This window comes from Glycine max, chromosome 19 (assembly GCF_000004515.6).
Source record: "Glycine max cultivar Williams 82 chromosome 19, Glycine_max_v4.0, whole genome shotgun sequence".
NCBI lineage: Eukaryota > Viridiplantae > Streptophyta > Magnoliopsida > Fabales > Fabaceae > Glycine > Glycine max.
Window position 1 is genome coordinate 3,897,201 of NC_038255.2, and position 14,385 is coordinate 3,911,585.

General features: G+C 33.2%; 1 protein-coding gene and 1 long non-coding RNA gene across 2 annotated transcripts; both read right to left on the reverse strand.

The window, feature by feature from the left end:
• Window positions 1-1,152: 1,152 nt before the first annotated feature.
• LOC102662502 (uncharacterized) lies at window positions 1,153-3,302 on the reverse strand. Its single transcript, XR_419743.4, has 2 exons — window positions 3,116-3,302; window positions 1,153-1,701 (listed from the first exon to the last, which is right to left on the reverse strand). It is a non-coding gene; the product is annotated as an uncharacterized lncRNA (long non-coding RNA).
• An 8,359-nt stretch (window positions 3,303-11,661) lies between these two features.
• LOC106797272 (uncharacterized) lies at window positions 11,662-13,714 on the reverse strand. The gene is made up of 3 exons (XM_014771531.1): window positions 13,206-13,714; window positions 12,827-13,121; window positions 11,662-12,273 (listed from the first exon to the last, which is right to left on the reverse strand). The coding sequence occupies exons 1-3, from the start codon at window positions 13,712-13,714 to the stop codon at window positions 11,662-11,664; spliced, it is 1,416 nt and encodes a 471-aa protein (XP_014627017.1).
• Between the last annotated feature and the right edge of the window lie 671 nt (window positions 13,715-14,385).

Below are 14,385 nucleotides of genomic sequence, written 5' to 3' on the forward strand. Positions count from 1 at the left end.
GAAGAAACTTTGTGTACCTTTTACATTAAATTAAAAAATATATACAAAGTTTTACTCCTAACTTGATTTTAAATAAAAACACCCAAACACAAATTAACTTATTTAAAAAAAAAAATTTTAATTACTCAAAACTAAAGTAAAAGAAAAAGAATACAATATTTAATAACATTACTCTGTCAGCTTCATATTTATGTATAAATATTTTTAATAGTTAAAACTTATTACATATTGAATTTTTTGTATTAGATATAATAAAATAAAGTTTCCCGATATTAATGATTTTTTTTTTGTAAAGATAACACTACAGGGGTGCAATATATAGTAAGAGGGGGGCGATAACATTGAAATTTAGAAGTGGGAGTATATAATTATATACTAGTAATAAATTGTAAAAAAAAAACCAAAATATAAATAATATAAATATAAAAAAATAAACACAAATTTTATGTGATCTATCACGGTATTTAAAATGAAAAATGAAGATAAAAAAATCATAAAGGAAAGGAGATGTTTGAATAAAAATAATTCACCAGTGTAGTAATAAATATGGTGTGAGTTATTGTTCATAGTCGGCAAGTGTACCGATTTGCACAAGTAGTATATAAAATGATAAGATCGAGTATCGTATCCACATGGGAATTTGTTTCACCTAGACTATGTATATTCAATATGTAAACACTTTTTAACTTTGAAATGAAGTAAATATTGAGTGGTAAAATAAGTTTTCTGCAACTACTTAGACAAAAGTAAAATACTCAAAGCTGTAAAATGCCACAAATATCAAGATAAAAGCATTGGGGAGTTTCCTACTGAAATTTCTCTTGCTGTATACAAGAGTTTTTCTCTATTTAACGTTATCCTAGTGTTTTTACATCGAGAAAATATCCAGACCATGATTCCTCACATGAATGAGCCTAACTCTCTTAGCTTTTGTTCTTGATTTCTCAACAAACTTGTTCTAAAAGAGTGACACTAAGCATACGGTGTAAAATATACTAGATTACTGCATTCTATCCTTAGACATACAGATTTCTAGCTTGCTCTATCAAGTTCTAAGGTTTTAAAACATTTTCCAACACTAAAAAGCCTAACTAAACACACAAATGAGTGATCAAGCCATAAACATGTAAAATAAATATCGATAGAAACAAAGAACACCAGAAAATAACATTAAATAGATAGTTAGAACATTACATCAAGAGTTTTTAGTAGTTACTCCCCAACAAAGAAGTTCTAGCCTTCCATTACAAGCAAAGCTTCATACAAACAAGAAAGAAAATGTTTTTGGTGAAATAAAATGGAAAAAGATGAGGGAGAATGTCTTCTCCAACTTCTCTTCCCTATTTCTCCTTGTTTTTCATGTAGCAAATGCTTGCTAGATTGTCGTTGTGGTGGTGGTGACCTTTCATTTTCTGTTAATCTCAGTGTTTTAAAGTCTCTTGGACTTCTTAGCACACGAAGGCTCGCTCAGCTTTTGCTAAGCGAGCTTGGGCGCGCTGAACGCGAGAAGAGACGACATCCTCGCTGGGCGGGCTGATCACGTGTCGAGGGCGTGGATCTCTGACTTATCCTCTTCTAGGGTTTCCCATCCGCTAAGCGAGCTGGCTGCCTCGCTAAGCGAATGAGACTCGCTTAGCCAATCTGCCTCGCTAAGCGAGTTCATCAGCAGCTTTTTGCACCTTCTCTTCTTTGGCCTACAAACTGAGTTGAATTCAACATTAGGTCCAAAAATGGAGTTTCTATTCTCAAAATTCACACAAGAAAGAAAATATATACAATTTCCTAAAAAAGAACCATAAATTGGAGACACGCTGCTATTTTCTTTCAAATTTTCAATACAATAATAACTCATGAATAGCAACTAACAGTTATGGGGGTGAGTGGGGTGAACGTTGTTTTGTTCCTGCATATGAAAGAAGTGTAGTTTTATAAAAAAATATATGTGTGAACAATGACTTATCTTTGTAGGTTTGCAAGACCATACATTTATAGGAATTCACCCACTTGTCTATTTTATAGGTTCATTCCCGTTAGCCACCATGAAATCCTCTGACATTAGGTTAAGAGTCCACCTAACATCCTCAACTTACGTGCTTACTCATATGCACTATGCACCAATTGTGCATAAATGGTATATTTTTGTACACCAACTATGCACCTATCGTATACCAACGACAAACATATTCGAAATCCCCTGTGGTCTTAGATATGACACCTCTGTACCCGACAGCTCCCATGATCCAACTTAAGGGTCCAAATACATTTCAACACAACCAACAACAACACAATATAATGTTCTCAATGGTAGAAGAAATAGTCATAGACTAATCAATATATTTCAACATTTATAAGATTCATAATATCTAGTATCCACTTTGATATTCATCTTATCATTAATTCATTATTCTTCACCTTTATGAACCCATCTAGCAATTCTACATTATAGTAAGATATTCAACACCATGAATCCTTACAATTACAACACCAAAATCCTCATGAATGATGAATTCCATAACTTTAATAGAAATCCAACTTTACTTCTTCGATTTAACTTATAAACCAATTATAATTACACTCGGAATTGGTTAGGGAACTCTTTAGGAAACATTCAAGATTATTTTTTTTTATTAATTTAGATTAAGCTAGAAAATTTAACTTCATCTGAAAATTTAGTTTCAGCTAAATTTTTGCAGTTTCAATTCCTTTGGAATTTAGCTTTAGCCAAACATTTTAGCTTCATCTAAAATCAGGTAGTCCCAATTCTATTGAAATTTAATTCGGGCTAAAAATCGTGGCTACAACTAAAATTAATGTAGTGCTTTATTCTATTGAAATTTTCTGGAGGTAGAAAGTGTAGCTTGAACTAAAAGTTCTGCACAAAACTATATTTGAAAATCCTAGGTTTTGGTCTCATTAATAGCTAACCAACCTTCCAAACTCACAATAAACACATCAATATTGATCCTCTATGCTTTCTATCCAATTAATTTACACAAAAACCTCATCAATCTTACATAATCCTCAAAATTTCTTTACCTCCAAGCTTAGGATTCAAAGGGAGAAAAAAGAAAACAACAAATTTAAGGAAGAGATGGACAATGGAGGAAGCACTCACCTCTGGTAACACGTGGAAATGATTTTTGGGCATTGGGTCTTGGCACCGTAGCCCTTTCTTCTTCCTCTTCTTACTTTTTCTCCTCCTTTTCTCTAACCTGATTCCTTCTTTTCTTTTTTCTCTCTCTAACTTTCTCTTCTCCTCTTTACTTAAATCGTGGGGGTGTGTATGGCTTAGTGTGCCAACGCTTGTTGGTATTTCATACATTTATTTTTTGAGAGATTTTTCCATATTCTCTTCATAATTTATTATATAGCTTGAGAGATAACCTAAATTTAAATTTGTTTTCCCTTTTATGAACCTCTAGTAAGTGATATACTTTTTTATTTATTTATGAAGGGTAAGTCATATACTTGAAAAAAATTATATAGAAGAATATTTAAGTTGTGACATGGAATATATTAGGAAAAAAAAATTCACGAGTAGTGTGTCTGTGAGGATTGAAATTGTAAAGCACCTACAATTTTAGTATTTTTTTCTAGTATAGTCTAAGATAAGATGTAATCATGAGAAATATGTTAACAATATGTTCTTTAAAAAATTATTTTAAATTCATTCTTTATTATTAGTTGAAATTTATTAGAAATTATATTATATTTTAATTAATAATAAAGTATTGTTCGGTGTTTGAAAGAGTTTGCTAAAAAAGGTGTATTATTAAGTTTACCTCCTTAAGAATGCATTTGTTTAACAAATTAAAATTAAGTCTATTTTTGGGAATGTAACATTCCCATGTTTTTTTTATAAGTTTTAAAAATTATTTTTGAATATTGTTGATTCCTAGAAATGTCATAACTTCTTTTTTTTATTATTATGCTTTTCCATGTTTTTATTCCCACGAAGAGGGATGGAAATGCGATATTCCCATAAGAATATGAGAAGTTATTCTCTAATATACATGTAACTTCCTTTTTTACTTTTTTATTTAAATTATTTTGAATTTTAAAAAGTAATCCTAGAAATGTGAAAATGTAACCATACATGTTTTTAGATATACCCAAAAATGGCATTCATAGTCATATGATTCTGTGAAACAAATGCTTCCTAATATTTTTTTCCTTATTACCTTATATATGTTAACTAACTACTATTAGTAGTGAAATTTCACCAAACAAATGGGACAAAACTAGAAAATTTTATTGAAGGGGGGTCTAATTGTTGATGATGTTGCCTAAGTCAGATGTATAATGAATTTTGATGATTGGATGATGATGAGGACTTCGATAGTTGGTGTTTGATGTCACATGGTGGTGTTTGATGATTGAACTATGATACTATGGATTTCTAGTATGTATTAATGTACTTGCATGAGATGACTTTGTATAAATTGAGCTTTGTTGTTAATTTCTAGCCATTATATGCCTTATTTTTTAAGTTTATAAAGTTTAGCTTTATTTCCTTTTTCCTTGATTGGAATTTGTTTATGTTACATGTATGAATGAGTCTAACTTATGGATATATCTAATTAGCTTGTAAAAAGATGTCATATGTGATAGAGAAGTGATGTGAGCTCTAATTTGATAGTTTAGAAAGTGAAAGGTTATAAACATTTCTATTCTAGGTAGCACTGAAGTGAGATTAGAATGCTTGTGAGATGGGATAATGATTGTGAGATTAGAATGCTTAAGTAAAGAGAAAGGAAAAACGATGATAGTTAATAAAAGGATCGCTAGAATTAGAGAGTTAGCCAAGAGTTCGTGGGGCACTTACTGAGATATTATGTCTCATCCCTTTTAGTTTTCATTTTTTTTACTGGTTAAACAGATGGACGCTAGATGAGTGCAGCGTTGCACATGGAGCTTTTGCTTGAAGGAAGGCATATATCTATCTCCCAATTGATGGGAACATGTATTATAGCATATGTGTTTTGTTTAGGTTTTGTAAGCTAGATAAGTGCTAAGAATTTTGTTTTAGGTTTTATTCATGTTATGTATTCCATAAATTTTAGTTTCCGCATAGACAACTATGATGGTAACATTATTTTGGGTATTACAAATACACTTTGAAAAATATTTTTTTTTTAAATGTATCACCAAACATCCGAATTCGAATGTTGAAACTTATATTAGTGCAAATAGACATTAATCTAGATTCTTCATGTAGAAATGCTATTAAACTTGGACTTTTTTGTATGATTTACAAACAGAATTCAGTAAAAAAATGCTTTGTTGATCAAAGAGTACTACGAAGGCTTTATCACCTACAAAAGATCTTGTTAGAGACATAACACATATGGCGATTAGTCCTAAGTGTACATATCTTCTGTTTGTATTTAGGAGTTGTCGTCCTGTTTGATCAGAGATTAGTCTGATAATCTCATGTCTTCCGTCAGGAAGATGAAAATCATCAATCCTTCTGTATCTGTATAGGCTAGTTCTATCTGAAGCCATCCAATTTAAGTTATATAATTGTCTAGGATTAAGAGAGTCTATCCTAGAATTTGATCCGATATCAACATTGGATTCTATATCCACTATTTGTTCAAGTTGTCTGGTTCGAGAATTTGTTCTTCTAAAGAATCTATCTAAGATTCCAGGAGATTGATTTATGGATTCTGCAACAGGATTGTGTCCTGAGACTGTTTGTGAGGTTCCTGTAAATGGAATAGTCCTCATTTTCTAGGTTTTTCCAAAACAAATTTTGTTGAGGTCTGGCTTGGTGTCTTTCCTAAATCAAGTTTGGAAAGTTGTGTAGTAATTTTATCTAGTTCGGTTGTAGACAAACGAATTTGTTGGTCCTTAGTTTTTATGATATTTAGAATATTGTTAATTTTATTTTCTAATGTTTGGATTTTATTAAACAACAAATTTTGAGTTTTTGTTATGTTGTCTAATGATTCAGATAAATCTTCAAAAGATTTTATCGAAACTTTGTTGTTGGAGTTGTTATTATTATTGTTATTATCACGATATCTATCCAGAGCTAATGTGAGGCTCTGATACCAAAAGAGGTACCAGAAACCTAAAAAATAAAAGTAAAGTAAACAAAAGTAACTATAAAAGTAAATAAAGCATAATAAAGGTAGAAAATAATAAAAGCAAAAAAAGTAAAATAAAGCTAGTGGGAAGTACAAAAATATAATATAGATTAGTAAAGGTGGCAAAGCCTCCTAGTTAGATTTATATTATATTTCAAAGTTAAGAGTAATAACAGTTGAGAGTAAGCGATATGCGGAAAGAAAGGATCAAATTAGATGGATCGAGGGCAATCCTCAAGTGGACACTATAAGTTATCTTATTTGGAAAAATATAAAATATGATGAACCCGTAACTTTTTTTTTTTTTAAAAAAAAAAAAACAACGTCCTTATCAATTTTCTGGGTATTAAGCTGAGTACTGAAGATCGCGAACTGCCCAAACTTTCTTTTGGGTCTTATGTAGATCTTATTTTCCTCAAAGCACCAGCCTAACTAAAAAGGACTTTCATAGTTTTTCAAAAACAGTTATCAAGGGCACACCTTTGCAGGCTTACCAATCCCAGGTTTTCGAAAAACAAGTAAAGGAGAAAAGAAAAATAAACATTACTGTTTACAAGCAGCTGGGTTCTAAATCATATTCGCATTTTCCAAATAGAGATAACTAAGGCCCCTTGAGGGTGCCTTCACAAGAATTAGTCAGACATAGTGAGATTAGTACTTATAGTTTATCGGTGAAAACTTTTGGGGTAGAGGGGGAAAGATGTAGAAAAGAACTTGATATTATTGCATAGACAACTATTACAAGCTTCTCTTTCTAAGTAAAACTCTCTCTTAATATTGGGTATGATATTGTTCAGCGTGTGTCTTCAACTGAACCTCAACACCCTTTATATAGAGAAAGTTTACACAACAAGACAAAACCCCTTCAGTCGAGAACAGTAAAATCACTGTTCCTTTACTCTGTCACAGGGCTGTCCTTTACAAATACATTTATTACAGATAAGCTCAATGTCTAATCTATGCAATAGTAAAGATTCCTACCTTGGATTTTAGCTTTTCTTTAGGCAGGATACATTGGTCTTTAACTCTTGCTTGTCTTTGTAATTGTAACATCTTCTTCATCTTGGATATTTCCAGAACAAAAAATGTCAGATGAGTCTTCCATTGAGAGATTAGTAGAAGGGAAAGGAGGAGTTTGTTGTCCATGGCATCCGCTGGCTTCATAAATCTCCTTGTCTTTTTTCTCTTTCTGGAAGAACTAAACTAATTTGTTGATGTGGTCCACAGGAAAAGGAATGAAAATTTTTCCATTGTATAAGGGTAGGAAAAGTTTTGTGTCATGAGTTTCTTTTATCAGATCAAACTCACGTTTGTCCTCTTCTGAGAAGAACCATTGATAGCCCTGGATTTGTGCCCTCATAAGGCTATATTGGTATTGTGTATTGCCTTGTACATCCCAGCTTTCATATTCATCATTGAATAGGCAGGGATAATCTCTATGATCCTCGGGTAAGAGTTTCATAACATGGCAAGGATAATTCTGATCACTGAAATTGCTCGGGCAGGTAGTTATCTTAATGGCAATGTAGTCCATCATTTCTGCCTGGATTAAGTTTATGGCTTCATTGATTGAGGGATTAAATTCCTCGAATCTATCAGATGGAGGAATCAGGATTGATTCCAAACACCCATAGTCCAATAGACTTTTTGCAGAAATTGCTAAGTCTTCATATCCGAAGGACTTAAACAGGTCCATGTCCATGTCCAGTCTGGCTTTTCTAAAGAGGAATTTTATCTTGCACGGACAATTAGTTTTGTCTTGGCAGTATGGGGTTTTATTGATACATACAAATTTTTGGTTAAAATAAGCATGTACACCTATGTATAGTCCCGGAATTTGAGTTTGGTTATTGTGTACCTTAAATAATAAACTTTGTATTTTCTTAAAATTATCTAAGTTTAGGTCATTTATTGAGCCTGGGACATTTGGGCTAACTGTCTCTTTGTAGGTTTTTTGGCTGGTTTTGGTCTGGCCAGCGTTTATGATTATGGTCGGGTTTTCTGGTTCGATAGCCCTTTTTATTTTGTTAATGTCGGTGGTATTTAATTCAAGGGCTTTTTCTGCTTCTTCCCTTGAATAGAAACCTTTATAGATTGGGCTTTGAATACCCTCCTTTGCGAGGCAAAGGTCTTTGAAATTGGTATAAACACCTTTATGCGGTCCTGATAACAGGACAAAAGCTGTATAGCCTTTTCCAGAAGGAGAGGCTTTTGTAAGAAAAGGAACTCCTTGGTTATCTGCAATGCAGAAATTGTATAGAGCACAGATGATGCCCTTTTTTACTGAACAAACAAACTGCTCATTATTATTTGTATTTTTTGGAATATTCCAAATATTATCAATGAGACAATTGAATTTATCATTAACAGCTTCTCTACCGGGATAGTGAAACTCATTTGTAAGTACCGGCAATTCTTGATTACCGAACTTCATTTTCTGCTTTATGTTTTGGTAGGAAACCTTACAAGGTTTCATTTTGTTGTATTCCTGCAAAACGAGAGAGAATATCAGCAGCAACATTTTTTACTCCTTTTATGTGTTCAAAATTTATTTTTATTCCATTATGATACACATATTCTTGGAATAAAAGCCATCTTTTGTGGGGTTTTTTATTTGTTGACTACCATAAGCTACTATTGCTTCACAATCTGTTTTTATGGTGATTTCGCTTTTATTAATCAAGAAGAGTTTGAATCCTTCTAAATCATTTATTACAACATTTACTTCATAGTCTGTAGATGTTGAGTATACCTGAGGTTTTGTATGATATTTTCCCAAGGCATACCTGCAAATTTCTTCATCATGAATTTTTTTCATATTTATTTTTCTTTTTCTTTAGGATGGCTCTCCATCCTTGTTCACAACCATCACATCCTATAACTAGATAGTCAGAATCTAATGGTAAAGACAGATATGACAAGTTATTAATCATTTCTTTAATCTTTTGAACTAACTTTATATCCTCAGTATTGAATTTTCTTTGTCCAGTCAAAGATGTTTTGTTATAAAGAGGGGTTGTATATTTTCCTAGGTCTTTGATGAAATTTCTTGCATAATTAAGAAGGCCTAGAAAAGTTCTTAGGATTTTTATGTCTTCCATTTTGTCTGGGAAACTAAGGATTTTTTGGGATATATGGGGTTGTAGTCTTATTTTTCCGTTTCCTATTTCCGTACCTAAAAAGGAAATATGGGTTTTGCAAATTTCCATTTTTGATTTTGAAATAATTAACCCAAATTTTTCAAATAAATGAAGAACTTGTTTGAGATGCAAATAATGTTCTTCTTTGGTTTTTGAAAAAACAAGTATGTCATCTATATACGTACAAGTAAATTCTTTATAATTTCCAAAAATATTATCCATTTTTCGTTGAAAAATTTGTGGCACATTTTTCAGTCCAAACAACATTACTTTCCATTCAAATAATCCTTCTGAACAAGAAAAAGCAGTCCATTTAATTGAATCAGGATGCATTTTTACTTGGTGAAATCCTGATTTTAAATCAAATTTTGAAAACCATTTAGCTTTCTGTATCCTATTTATCAACACATCTTTTGAGGGGATAATATATCCATCTATGTTAGTGTTATCGTTGAGCCTTTTGTAATTATAGACCATTCTAGTCTTTCCTCTTTTTTGTTCTGAGTGTTTATTAACAATAAAAGCAGGGCTTCTATGAGGACTAGTACTGGGTGCTATAACTTTGAGATTTAATAGGGTTTTTATGTGATTCTTACATTCTTCTTGTTCGAAATTCCCATACTGAATATCTTTAGTTTTAATTATCAGGTATGGGTTTATGATTTCTAATTTGCATATAACTGGGTCTTTTTCCCAATATTTTGTAGGGTCTTCTCCTATTATGCTAGTTTTATTCAATCCATCTATAATTTGTTGTATATTGTCAAAGGTTATAATTTTGATAATTTTGACAACTTTGTAATCAGATTCTGCTATAGATAACTCATATTGTAGCTCTGTTTCAGTTTTTATGCTTTCCAAAATACTTTCATAATAAGAATCATGGGATGATGGTACCAAATCATGGGATGTGTCGTATGTTTTTATAGTGTTTATATTGCCATGATTTTTTTATTCTTTTATTTTACAACTACCGGGTGTATCACAAAGACATTGTTTATTCTTGGTGGGATTAGTGGAGGCATCACCACGCTGTGTTCGTAACTTTGATGTGATCTCATCTATTATAGGTGACATTTGTGAGTTTGTAGAAATTAATAGGTAATCTTTTGTAATAGTAATTGATCTATTATTATGTATAATAAAATCAAGTCCTAAAATCATTTTCTCCTTAGCAGGTCGTAAGTCTACCACATCTGCTTTATTTATAAAAATTTTACTACCAAAAATCACAATTTGTGGATAATTGGATAGTGAAATTTCGTGTTTCTGTATCGTTTGTTATTATGTCTCCAGACATTGTTCTAGTTTTGGTTATTATGTTGCTTTTGAAACAATTGTGCTTGGGTACAACACTTTGGCATATAGAAGTGAAAGAACAACCAGTATCTACCAAGGCTTGCAAAATTATTTCAGTTTGGTTAAATTTATTTATTTTTGGAAAATTTATTTTGACTAAAATGTGTAGGCTTTTATTTTTTTCTTTGTTACAAATTATGGGAATGCAATCTTTGTTTTGTAATGCCATAAGCCCACTAGTATGTTCTTCAGTACATTTTGGATCTCTTTCTTTTTGGAAATTTTCGTAAAGAAAATCTACCGTTTTTTCTATTTGGTTTAACCTGATTTCTAGAGTGGAGATCCGATTATTCATGATTTTATTTCCAGAATCATTTTCCTTCTTTGAATCAGGGAAATCTATTTTCAGGATAGTTTGTACGCAACTTATTTACTATTTGGTTTAACCTTATCTCGATCAGAGACAATTGTCCTTGGAAATCCATGCAGCTTTACTATAGTTTTCATGAATAACTCAGCAACTTATTTGCTATTAAAGTCAGACTTCAAACTAGCCAAATGAGCATACTTGGAAAGTCTATCAATGACTACCATAATGACCATATGTCCATTAGAAGAAGGAAGGCCAGTGATGAAATCCATAGCTACATCTTCCCATATTTGGTCTGGAATTGGTAGTGGTTCAAGCAAGCCTGATGGTAATGTTGTATCATGTTTAGCCTATTGACAAATGAGACAACTCTGAACAAACTCCTTGATGTCTTGCTGCATACCATGCCAATAAAACTGATAAGCAATTCTTTGGAATGTTCTAGTAAAAATGTACTGTGAAACTCATACAAAATTTTCTTTACAACTTCATGGCCTCGTGGTAACACTGGATGACCTTTCCAATACAACAACTTATCATAAACTGAATAACTCAGATTTGGAGGCTTGTTCTGCAAACAAAGCTGCATAATTAGATTCAATTGTTTGTCCTGTGCAAGGGCTTCCCTTAATTCTGGAATCAGCTGTAACTTAGGTTGAGATATAGCCATCATAAAAGATCTAGAAAGAGAATCAGCAACTACATTCTCTTTTCCTGACTTATACTCAATGGTGAAATCATAACCAATCAACTTATGCAATCAATTTTGCTGCTCAGGTGTGTGAACAACTTGATCAGTGAGTGACTTAAGGCTCTTTTGATCCGTCTTGATGACAAATTTGTGACCAAGCAGATAATGCCTGAATTTTGCTATTGCTTTAGTAATAGAAAAGAATTCCCTTGCATAAGTTGATTGTTTTTGCATTCTAACATTCAACTTTTTTGAAAAGTAAGCAATGAGGTGTTGCATTTGACTTAGTACAGCACCTACACCTATTCCATATGCATTTGTTTCCAAGGTAAAAGGCATTGAAAAGTTTGGTAAGGCTAAAACTGGTGCTTGTGTGATAACATTTTTGAGCTTTTTGAAAGCTTCATCTGCATCTACTCCCCACAGGAATTTATCTTTCATAAGCAAATTAGTCAAAGGTGTTGTAATTACCACATAAGATTTGATAAATTTTCTGTAATATCTAGTGAGCCCGAGAAAGCCTCTTAATTGTTTAATGTTAATAGGTGTTGGCCAATCCAAAACTGCCTGTACTTTGTCTTTATCCATTGACACACCTTGGCCTGAAACAGTATGTCCCAGGTAATCCACTTTTGGCAACCCAAATGAACATTTGGATAGTTTGGCATATAATTGGTGCTTCTGCAGCAATTGAAGGACTAGTTCCAAATGTAAAAGATGCTCTTTCTAGGTAGAACTGTATACTAATATATCATCAAAGAAAACCAGGACAAATTTTCTGAAGAAGTCTTTGAAAACATCATTCACGAGGCTTTGGAAGGTAACAGGGATGTTGGTAAGCCCAAATGGCATGACTAATCATTCATAGTGCCCTTGATATGTTCTAAAAGCAATTTTGTGTCTATCCTCAGCAGCCACGAGAATTTAGTGATAACCTGACCTCAGGTCAAGTTTGGAAAAATAATTAAAGCCATATAACTCATCAATGAGTTCATCAACAGTTGGGATTGGGAAGCTGTCCTTAAATGTTATTGCATTCAAGGCTCTATAGTTGGTACAAAACACCGCCACGTTCCATCCTTTTTCTTTACCAAAATGATGGGTGAAGAAAATGGACTAGTGTTGGGTGTGATGATGCCTGCAGTAAGCATTTCCTGTACCATAGTTTCAATTTGTTGTTTTTGACTGTGGGGATATCTATAAGGTCTCACCTTTACTGGTTGGCATCCTTTACCAATGGAATGGCATGTTTCTGAGTTCTTAAAGGAGGTAATTCAGTAGGCACAACAAAGATACTTCTATAATTATGCAACAACATCACCAAATCGGGTTCCATATCTTTAGGTAATTCAAGCCATTTATCCTGAGGCACATCTTGTTGCTTATACTGCAAGGTAAAAACTTCAGCTATAGCATGTGTATGATGCATTCTCCTCAGCTGGTTAAATTGAACAAGGCCCGATAATTTAGGGTGATCACCACGTAATGTGACAAACTGATTGTCCTTGTAGAACTTCAAGGTAAGCTGGCTATAATCGGAAACATAAGGACCCAATGTAGCAAGCCATGTCGCTCCAAGTACCAAATCAGCACCAGTAATTGGTAGGAGTTACACAGGTAATTTGAGAGAATGACCTTGAACCATGACTTCTAGTTGCTTCACCAAACCTTCAACAACTAATGAGTTTCCATTTCCCACAAGGACTTGGAAATTGGAAGCATGTTCAATTGGAAGCTTCAGACAATTAGCAATCCTAGGTTGCAAAAAGTTGTCTGAACTACCACTATCAAGTAATATCTGAACCACCATGCCATTAATTGTACCACTAAACTTCATAGTTCCTAGGCTCGAGGAACCTTTAAGGGCATTATAAGATAGGTGATGGTCTAAATTCAAATTTCCCATGGCTTCCTCAATTCTAGGAGGTGGGTCCGGTTGCACTTCAACATTTTCATCCTCATCCATTTGCAACAATAGGTATTGCCGATTAAGACACCTATGAGAATAAGTGAACTTCTCATCACATGTATAGCATAGCCCTTTCTCCCTTTGAATATGCATTTCAGTTGGTGATATTCTTCTGACATTTCTTGGTTTTGGAAAATTGGAATTGTAATTCATGTTGGGGCTTGGAAGTAAGGGTGGTAGGCTTGTGGATTTGATTGACTGAGAAGAAGGTAGGCTTGTGTTTATGTTTGTGTTTTGGGTTGTGTTTTGGTTACGGTTCTAGTAGGGACTTTGAAATGGCTTGTGCTTGGGTAAGTATTTCTCCTCAAATAGCTTGGCTAGAGATACACAACGTAGTAGTGTAGTTGGTGATTGGGCTATTACATCACGTTGAATATCAGGTTTAAGTCCTCCCACAAAGCAATCAATCAAAGCTTCACTAGTAACACCTTGTACGCAGTTTGCAAGAGCAGTGAACTGAGTGTGATAATCGTGAACGAATCCTATTTGTGACAATTTGAATAACTGAGATCTAGTACATTCATATGGAGATGGACCAAATTCCAGTTCTAAAGCACGAGTAAAATCAATCCATGACTGAAATGGAGTAGATTGATTAGTCATTTGGAACCAGGGAACTACCTCTTTTTCCATGTGAATTGCAGCAATGGTAAGACGTTGAGTATCCGGAGTGTTATAGTAGTCAAAAAATTGCTCAGCCTTGAAAATCCATTGAAGAACTTCAGATCTGTCGAAACGAGGAAAGTTAAGTTTCACATTGTGCACCTGAAATGGTGGAGGAGATGGCGAACCTCCAATGGAGTTGTTTCCCGCAACGTTCATGT